Genomic DNA, 9,693 nt, shown 5'->3' with positions numbered 1-9,693 from the left:
GATGGGAAAACTCCTGACACATGAAGAAATGAATGCTTAGAAACTTTCTTGAGACATTTCAAGGACTGTAATTCGGGACATTGGACTGAAAGTATCATTGCTGGCTTTATGAATAAGACTTGTTGTCTGAATGTTTATAGGGATCTTGGTTTGTTTGCTGCTAAGACCACTAGATGGTAACTTTTAGAAGATATGTACGTGAAGGAATTTTCTTTGTCTTGCCCCTTTACAAATGGTATAAAAGCTCTGTGTTAACTAACATTAAATTGTCATCTGTTCAGGAAGCAGGTGTCCGAGTATATTATCTTCGTCCTTCGCCTGTCCGTCTCTCCTTCAGGAAATCTCACGACCCTCGCGGGGCGGGCCCCCGCAATGGCCATGAGAGCCAAGGATCTCAGAGACCAAAATTGCCTGTGGCTAGGCACCCTCCCACCTCTGAGAGTCCTCCCAGGGCTCTGGAAACACCACCAGATGGTCTCTGCCGGGGATTCTTGAGCGTGTGTCAGTCAGGGCAATGGGTTGGCATCCCCCTGTGTTCAGGAGGGGTTTTGAGTTAAATGTGCGTGATGGGCATGGCCGGGACCTCCAGAATCAGATTGTTGACGTCATTTATGAGTTTATGGTCACTGGTCATGCTGGGGTCCAGGAGTTCACGGTCACTGGCCTCCTTGGGGCCCAGGAGTTCACAATCACTGGCCTCGTCGGGGTCCAGGAGTTCACAGTCACTGGCCTCGCCGGGGTCCAGGACTTCATGGTCACTGGCCTCGCCGGGGTCCAGAAGTTCACGGTCACTGGCCTCGCTGGGGTCCTGGAGTTCACGGTCACTGGCCTCGTCGGGGTGCAGGAGTTCACGGTCACTGGCCATCCTGGAGTCCAGGAGTTCACGATCACGGGCCTCGTCAGGGTCCAGGAGCTCAGGGTCGCTGGCCATGCCGGGGTTCTGGAGGTGGAGGAGGCGGGCCTGGAGTCGCTCCTGCTCTTTCTTGAGCTCCAGGTAAGAGTGGGAGAAGGTGTGGAAGATGGACGTGGCCGGGAAGGCCATGATGAGGATCCCGCTGAGGATGCTGCTCAGGGCCACCATCTGGCCCAGCACGCTGCGGGGGACCATGTCTCCGTAGCCCACCGTCGTCATGGAGATGATGGCCCACCAGTAGGAGGCGGGGATGCTGGTGAACTCCAGGAGCCGCCCGGACTCGTTCTCAGCCACGTACACCAGGGGGGAGAAGAGGGTGACGGCCACGGCCAGGAAGAGGAGCAGCAGGCCGAACTCGCACGGGCAGCGGCGCACGGTCAGCCCCAGCGTCTGCAGCCCCAGCGAGTAGCGCGCCAGGCGCATCACATACAGGATGCGCAGCGCCCGCAGCACGCGCAGCACCAGCCCCACCTTCTCCAGGTAGGAGCCCCCGCTCGGCCACGCGCCGGCCCCAGGAGGCTCCTTGGACACCGCCAGCGACACGTAGTAGGGGGAGATGGCCAGGATGTCGATGATGTTCAGGGGCCCTCGGAAGAACCGGCACTTGTCCGGGGCCTGCACGAAGCGCAGGCAGAACTCCAGGGAGAACCAGGCCACGCAGACGGTCTCCACGACAAAGATGGAGTAGCACTTCCGGGAGCACTCACCCTGCGGGGACAAGAGGTGTCAGAACGCGGGTGGGGGGTGGGCTCGCCCCAGTGCTGGAAATGCCGGGGACGGGTGGCTCTGCGGGAACGCCATCTGGGCGTCCATCCACTGAGCTCTGTGTGGATGTGGAGGTTCACTGAACCCTCCTTTTCCACGGGTTTCCAGTTGCGGCTGGGTCCCCGGCAGGTCAGCTCGATCAGAGACCCCCGTCCGCCTCCCTTGCAGCTAGATGGGGCCGAAGGACCAAGTCCTCACCTACAGGTCGGAAACGGAAGTGGTGCAACCACTCTGGGCCCATGTGAACCCGAGCACGCCTTTTCCCTCCTCCCCACAAGCCCGGTGATATGCTTTGGCTCGCCGTCCCTCCAAGACTCGTGTTGAAGTGTGATCCCAGCCGGGTTCGGTGGCTCAGCCTGTCCTCCCTTGCTTTGGGAGGCTGAGGTGAGTGGATTGCCTGAGCCCACGGGCTCGAGACCTGCCTGGGCAACTGATGGTCCATCCTCCCCTGGGTGTTGGTGTAATCTGCCCATTGTTAGCCAGGTTGCAGGCCCACCTGTGTTGTCCAGGTGTGTTAGTCCTGTTGTGTTATTATAAACGAATACCTAGCGCCAGGTGTGGTGGCCCACGCTTGCAATCCCAGCACTCTGGGAGGCCAAGGGGAGAGGATTGCCCGAGTCCACGGGCAAGACTTCATCTCTACAATAAATTAAAAGTCAGCCAGACATGGTAGCACGTGCCTGTAATTCCGGCTACTCGGAAGGCTGAGGCGGAAGGATCGCCGGAGCCCAGCGGGTCGAGGCTGCAGTGGCCAGGAGCAGCCACTGCACTCCAGTCTGGGCAACAGAGTGAGACTCCAACTCAAAAAAAAGAAACGTGATCCCTGGTTTTGGGGGTAGGGCCTAGTGGGAGGGGTCTGGGTCGCGAATGGCCTGCTGTCCTCCCCAGGTAATGAGTGGGTTCTAGTTCTGTGACCCCAAGAGCTGGTTGCTAAAGAGAGCCTGGCCCTTCCTTGGTCTGGCTTCGCCTCTCCCATGTGACCTCTGCACACACCACCTGCTCCTGCTCCCCTTCCCTTCCGCTGTGAGTGGAAGCAGCCTGAGACCTCACCGGATGCCGATGCCGGTGCTATGCTTCCCGCACGAACCGGAAGTCAAACAAACCTCTTTTCTTTACAAATCACCCAGCCTCAGTCATTCCTTTTTTTTTTTTTTTTTTTCCTTGAGTCAGAGTCTCACTCTGTCGCCCAGGTTGGAGTGCAGTAGCACGCTCACGGCCACTGCAGCCTCTACCTGCTGGGCTCAGGTAATCCTTCCACCTCAGCCTTCTAAGTAGCCGGAACTACAGGCGTACATTGCCACACCCGGCTAATTTTTTGATTTATTGTAGAGACGAAGTCTCACCAAGTTGCCCAGGCTGGTCACGAACCCGTGGACTCAGGCAATCCTCTCCCCTTGGCCTCCCAGAGTGCTGGGATTGCAAGGCGTGGGCCACCACACCTGGCGCTAGGTATTCGTTTATAATAACACAACAGGACTAACACACCTGGACAACACAGGTGGGCCTGCAGCCTGGCTAACAATGGGCAGATTACACCAACACCCAGGGGAGGATGGACCATCAGGTGGAACACTCTGGGTCTCAGAATGGGAGTTTCCGGTTCACCTACTTCCCTGGCTTTGGGACGACGGCACGAGAGAGGAATCCTGTCTAGGGCTCTTCCATCGTGAGACCTCTTTGCTAGAGCCGCCAGCCTCTTACTTAACCCACACGAGCACCTCTGGGCACCGTGCACTGCTCTCTCGCTATCACTTAAGCCACACAGTGAAACTGTGAACAGATGGCGTGACCCTGTTTGATGGCCAGGGACGTGGGCAGCAGCTGTGAAATGACTTGCCTAAGCTCACAAACACAGCTGGTGGTACAGCCTGACCCCAGCCAGGTCTCTTAGCCACAATCTGCTAGGTTGTAACCTCTTTCGCTGCCACTCCTCATTCATTCAGACGGCAGACAGGTATTGAGGACCCCCTATGGGCCAGGCACCGTGCCAGGCTGAAAGCAGACATCGCTTCCAGGGGACTCGAAGGCTGGTGGGACAGAGAGCATTCTCGAATCTTCAGTACAACCCCATGCTGTGTGGTCGTAGCTCTTCACACGTGGTCTGCTTCCCTCGCGGATCCCAGGGAAGTGGGTCCTGGCCTGTGTTCTATGTTCTGTTCTCCCTGCCCCGGCTCCTCACAGAGAAGTTCCACCAGCCCCTCTGCCACTCAGAGTGTGGTCCTGGACACAAAGCATCAGCCTCGCCCAGAGCTTGTGCGAAACCCAGCATCTCAGCCCACCCCATCCCACGAAATCCTACTCCCCGTGACTCGCAAGCATATTAAAGTTGGACACGCACTGGTCTAGCGCGTGATCCTCAACCTTGGCTGCCTGTGAGAAGTCCCTGGTGCGGGCGCCTTGAAACATCCTAATACCCAGGCCAGGGCCTCAGGAATTCTAATTTAATTGACCTAGGTTTGGACTGAGCAGGAAAACCTTCCAGAAGCCTCATGGATGATTCCAATGTGGAGCCAAGGTAGAGAACCTTGCTGTAAGTAAAATGTATGTATAGAGACACTTGATGGATGAGGCTATGAATGACCGAAGCCACTTGCCTGTGTGAAAAGCAAGATGTTGACAACGGCAGTTTTCTCCGGATTAAAACGCTCTGAAGTGGAAAAAGAAATTATTTCCAGTGGCTGGGCTCACGGGAATCCTAAATTGAAGTGTTCTTTATGTCTAGGCGCCGGAGAAGGAGAAACAGCCTGGACCAGCCCACTCTGGGCTTGCCTGCCGGGTCGGGCGCCTCTCAGGCCTGGCTTCTCTCCAGCCTAGCGTGAGGGTGCGGCCTGAGGGTGCACTGGTGAGGATGGAGTTTGGTGATGCCGGACCCTGTTTTAAATCCCAGCTTTGGCTCACTCAGGCAAATCGCCTGTCTGCTCTGGACGTTCTGCCCTCTACACACTGAAGGACTGTGGGGAAGACTTGAAATAACACGTCTTAGTGCAGTGAACAAGTCACTGCAACCAGCAGGCATACAATATGTTGTAGCCATTATAACAAGATGACACACTGGTCAGGAACAACAGCCGACCCGATCAGTGTTGGGTGGTGGCACCCGCCTCCTGTTGCCAGGGGTTACAGGAACGCGAGGAGCACCCCAAGAGCTCTTTGCCATGCGGCCTGGGGCTTGCTTCAGGATCCTGTAGGGCCCTGGAGTTTTAGATCCTGATTTGCGGTCCTGCCGCAGACTGGCTGTGTGACTTCACAGCAGCCACTGACCCTCTCTGTGCTTCAGTTTCCAATGAAGAGGTTGGAACATCATCAGTATTTGTCACAGCGGATTCACAGCCCCCTGGACCAGCATCCCCCAAGGTGCTTGGTACAAACACAAAAATCAAAACCCCCGGGTGGGGCCCAGGAACCTTCATTTTGGAAAGCTCCCCTGTTGGCTCTGAGGCCCCTGGACATTTTTCAGACTCGGGCCTGGCCTCTCCCTACAAGCCCTCTTTCTTGGCTGACATCCTGGAAATTTTCCCTAGGTGTCAGAGACTTTGTAGCCTGGGAATATCTTGACCCAACAGCTCAGGAAGGTGCCTCCGGGACCCGGCGCCTGCGTTTGGATATTCAAGCCATGCATGCCTCTCCCCCTCCCTCGGTCTGGGCTCTGCTTTGCATTCTTAAACCAGCCCCCCTCGCTGGGCCCTGAGAGATGGCCGCCTCTGCAGCCAGCACGGGCGGGGGGTTATGGAGCCGCACTCCGGAAGCGATTCCCAGCCCCGCCAATACTTGAGGGAAACAGGAACAGAAAGGAAGGAAAGAAAAAAGTTATTCTTTCCCTCTGTGGAAGTCTCTAGTTTTCTTCCTCCCTCTCTCCCTCCCTCCCTCTCTTTTTTCTTTCTTTCTCTGTCGCCCAGGCTGGAGTGCAGTGGCATGATCACAGCTCACTGTAGCCTTGAACTGCTGGGCTCAGGCGATCCTCCCACCTCAGCCTCCCTAGTAGCTGGGACTACAGGCATGTGCCACCAAACCTGGCCAAATTTTTGTAGAAATGGCTCTCGGTATGTTGCCCAGGCTGGTCTCAAACTCAAGCAATCCTCCTGCCTCTGCCTCCCAAAATGCTGGGATGACAGTAAGCCACCACACCCGGCCTCTGGTCATATTCCCCAAGGAAGGCAAATAATTTATCCGGGTTTGCCCAGCGCTTTCTGGGTTTGAGCACAGAAAGTTCCAGGTGCCGGGAAGCCCCTTGGTCCTGGGAAAGGGATGGTCGGTCGCCCCATTCCTGGGCCTTGTCACTGGCAGAGGGAGGTGTATTCTGATCCCTTCCTCCAATGGAGAAGAGCAGGTGTCAGCCTGGAGAAGGCTGAGGCGTGAACCAACATAAACGAGTCCCACAGACAATTTGCGGAGAAAATAGGCCAAGTGTGCTGCAGGTTTCCACCTGGGGGAGGCTGGACCCGGCTACGCTCGTATATGGAAAGATCATCAAGATGGCAGCTACCTCCACGTGGGATCACCTGTGAAGGGCCATGGGGGCTCTCTGGGTTGAGAAATATTCTATATTAGCAGGGTGTGGCTACACAGGTACACTCACTTGTTAAACTGCACACCTGAGATGTGTGTGTTTCAACGGACTGAGTTTTACTTGTGAAACTATAAAACGCAAATACTGATGACTAGTGGCAGTCAGTGCCTTGGGGTAGAAAGAGGGTGGGAGGACAAGAATGGCTGAGGTGTGGGCACTTGGGGGTTCATGCTATGCTCCTGCTTACTTGGGAAATGTCTGGAATTTTCCATAGGGAAGAGGTTAAAAAAGAAGAAGAGCCGGGCTCGGTGGCTCAGCCTGGAATCCCGCGCCTTTGGGAGGCTGAGGTGAGTGGATGGCCTGAGCCCGTGGGTTCGAGACCCACCTGGGCAGCGAGACCTCATCTCTACAATCAATCAAAAAATCAGCCGGGCGTGGTAGTGCCTGCCTGTAATTCCGGCTCCTTGGAAGGCTGAGGCGGAAGGATCGCCGGAGCCCAGCGGGTCGAGGCTGCGGTGGCCGGGAGCGGCCGCTGCACTCCAGTCTGGGCGACAGAGTGAGACTCCAACTCCAAAAAAAAAAGAAAAGAAAATTGCAACCACAGTAACATATGACATGACATCCACCGGGATGGCTATAGCCATAAAGACAGACACTAGCAAGTGCTGGCAAGGTTGTGGAGACCTCACATAAGGTAGGGACAGCTGCTGTGGAAAACACTCTGGCAGCCTCTGGAGAGGTTAGACACCAAGTGACCACACAGCCCAGCAATGTCACTGCTCCGTACGTGGCCAAGAAAAATGAAGACATCTGCCTGCACAAAAACATGTCCACAAGTGTCCGTAGCGATATTATTCACCAAGTAGAAACAACCTAAAAGTCCATCAACTGAAGAATGAATGTATAAAATGTGACGTATCCATATGGTGGAATATTCGTCAGCCACAAAAAGGAATGAAGTATGAAATCATACTACAGCAGGAATGAACCTGGCAGACATGATGGCAAGTGAAAGAAACAGTTTCAAAGACCCCCTATCTAGGATTCCATCTACAGGAAATGTCCAGAACAGGCCACTCCACAGACAGTGAGGGCAGGTGTGTGTTGCCAGGGACTGGGTGGGGCACCAAGGAGTGACGACCAGTGGATACAGGAATAAGATGGTGGAGACGGTAGTACAGTTCCAGGAATATAGGAAAAAACCACCGGATTGTGCACGTTAAAAGGGTGACTATTCTGGTATGTTGATTACATCTTTATAAAAAAGAATCCAGGCCAGGTGTGGTGGTTCACACTTGTAATCCCGGCACTTTGGGAGGATGAGGTGGGAAGATTGCTTGAGCTCAGAAATTCAAGACCAGCTGGGCAACATGGTAAGACCTCATCTCTACAAAAAAATTTTTTAAGTAGCTGGGTATGGTGTGCACCCCCATAGTCCCCAGCTACTCAGGAGGTTGAGACAGAAGGCTCCCCTGAGCCCAGGAGTTGGAGGCTGCAGTGGGCTATAATTGTGCCACTGCACTCCAGCCTGGATGACACCTCGACTCAAAAAAAAAAAAAAAAAAAAGATCCAGGGTCTGAGTATAGTTCCAGGGGCGGTAGTGAGTGGAGCCCCACACCTTGATGGGATTTCTGAGGGCAGACTCATCGCTCCTGGGTCCCCGGGGTCTGTCTGGACAGGTGGCCTGGTAGGCGCTGCAGGTGCAGCGGGGACCTCTCTGAAAGCCCCATAGGGAGGGGCTGGGGCCCAGCCTTGATCTTGACTTCCTGGACCCTGTCCCTCACAGCTGCTTCTGCCAGCCCCCCTGGGAAGGGCCCTTCTCACCGCGTTGTGGCTCTTCTGGTCCATCGGCCTCACACCCTCTCTCCCTCCTGCCCCAAATCCTCCATGTGTGCCTCAGGCTGTGGACCAGCAGCCCCTGGAGACCTCCTGGGCCTGATGTGCTGCCACGCCCTCTCCCCTGCCGTCTCCCTTCCCGTGGGCCCTCCTCTCTGCCTCCCCTCCAGCCCTTCGGTAGTCTCTCCCTGCCCCTCCCCCCAGACACAGCCCCTCCTACCCAGGTCTCCTCCCCACTCCACCTGCCAGCTGTCCCCACTACTCCAGGACCCAAGGGTTCTGAGAAGTGTTGAAACCACACTGATGGGCTCGACCCTACCGTGTGGCCTGGGTCATTGGTCACCTCCCTAAGACTGTCTCCCCTTCTGTAAAACGAGAGGGTAATTTTTTCTTTATTTGAGGTGGAGTCTCACTCTGTTGCCCAGGCTGGCATGTAGTGGCACGATCATGGCTCCCTGCAGCCTCGACCTCCTGTGCTCAGACGATCCTCCAGCCTCAGCCCCCCGAGTAGCTGAGACTACAGGTGTGCACCACCACACCCGGCCACTTTTTGTAGAGATGAGGTCTCGCCATATTGCCCAGGATGGTCTCAAACTCCTGGCCTCAAGCAGTCCTCCCCGCCTAGCCTCCCAAAGTGTCACTACACCCGGCCAGGGGAGAGCAATTCTTTCTTTTTTTTTTTTGAGTTGGAGTCTCACTCTGTTCCCCAGGCTGGAGTGCAGTGGCACGCTCACGGCCACTGCAGCCTTGACCTGCTGGACCCAGGCAATCCTTCCGCCTCAGCCTTCCAAGTAGCTGGAACTACAGACACATGCCACCATGCCCAGCTAAGGAGATCAATTCTTATCCCGCAGGGCAATTGTGGGCGCCCAGTTGAGCCCCCCGCAGGTGTTTCACAAATCTAAACAGCTTCTCCTCCTCTGCCCTCCTCTCCCTCTCTGCCCTCTGGCCGGATCCCTGCTGCTGCCCCATCACCAGCTCCCCAGGCCCTCCCCTGCAGCGAGTCAGATGGCAGACGCTCTTCTCCTAGAGGTTCTAGCAAATTCTTGCTAGAAAGCAGCCGCCACCGAGTGAGCGAGCATCCCCAGACGCTTAGCTGGTGACCTCAGGGCAGTTACACCACCTCCTGGGCCTGTGTGTTCTGGTCTCTAGAATGGAGTGTGGAAGCGGGGAAAGGACGAGCTTGGGCCAGGTGTATGGCCAGGGTCTCAAAAGTATCAGCTGACTCCGAGGGTCCCAGTGGCCCTACCCCTACAGAGAGGGTACATCCCATCACCTCTGTGCTTCTGTCCCCTCCATGGTCGCTGAATGCAAGACCTTAGGGAACCCCGCCTCCCAGCACAATCCGGCCCACTTCCTGAGTGACTGGTGAGTGAGTCTTGGACTTTGGAGGGGTCTTGGTCGGGCCCACGGAGAGAAGGGGAGCGCACGGAGGCCAAGGGGACAGTGTGAGCTCCACGGTGGCAGGAAAGGCGACCCCGCCCAGGAAGTAGAAGATATTTCTTTCTGACTGGGACGCAAGGAGCCACAGCTTTGGAGAAAAACAGTAAAACCAGAAGGATGAGAAGAATTCGCTAGGGCAATGACCAAATGTCACTGAACACAGAGAGCCAGGCAGTTCTTCACAAAGCTGACTCAGATCCAAGAAAGGGCCAGAGGAGGAAGGAGCTA

At 55.8% G+C, this 9,693-nt stretch overlaps 1 protein-coding gene across 1 annotated transcript in view; it reads right to left on the bottom strand.

Annotated features, from left to right (window-relative positions):
• Positions 1-553: 553 nt before the first annotated feature.
• KCNG4 (potassium voltage-gated channel modifier subfamily G member 4) overlaps positions 554-9,693 on the bottom strand; it is a 9,848-nt gene continuing 708 nt past the window's right edge. The window contains exons 2-3 of the mRNA XM_021712218.1: positions 929-1,621; positions 554-664 (exon numbers count right to left, since the gene is read on the bottom strand). Coding sequence (XP_021567893.1) covers positions 554-664; positions 929-1,621 — 804 coding nt within the window. The remainder of the gene's footprint in view (positions 665-928; positions 1,622-9,693) is intronic.

Source organism: Carlito syrichta, unplaced genomic scaffold (assembly GCF_000164805.1).
Source record: "Carlito syrichta isolate Samal-C Ts95f unplaced genomic scaffold, Tarsius_syrichta-2.0.1 Scaffold303130, whole genome shotgun sequence".
In the NCBI taxonomy this organism is placed as follows: Eukaryota; Metazoa; Chordata; class Mammalia; order Primates; family Tarsiidae; genus Carlito; species Carlito syrichta.
This window is presented reverse-complemented; position numbering and strand designations above follow the sequence as displayed.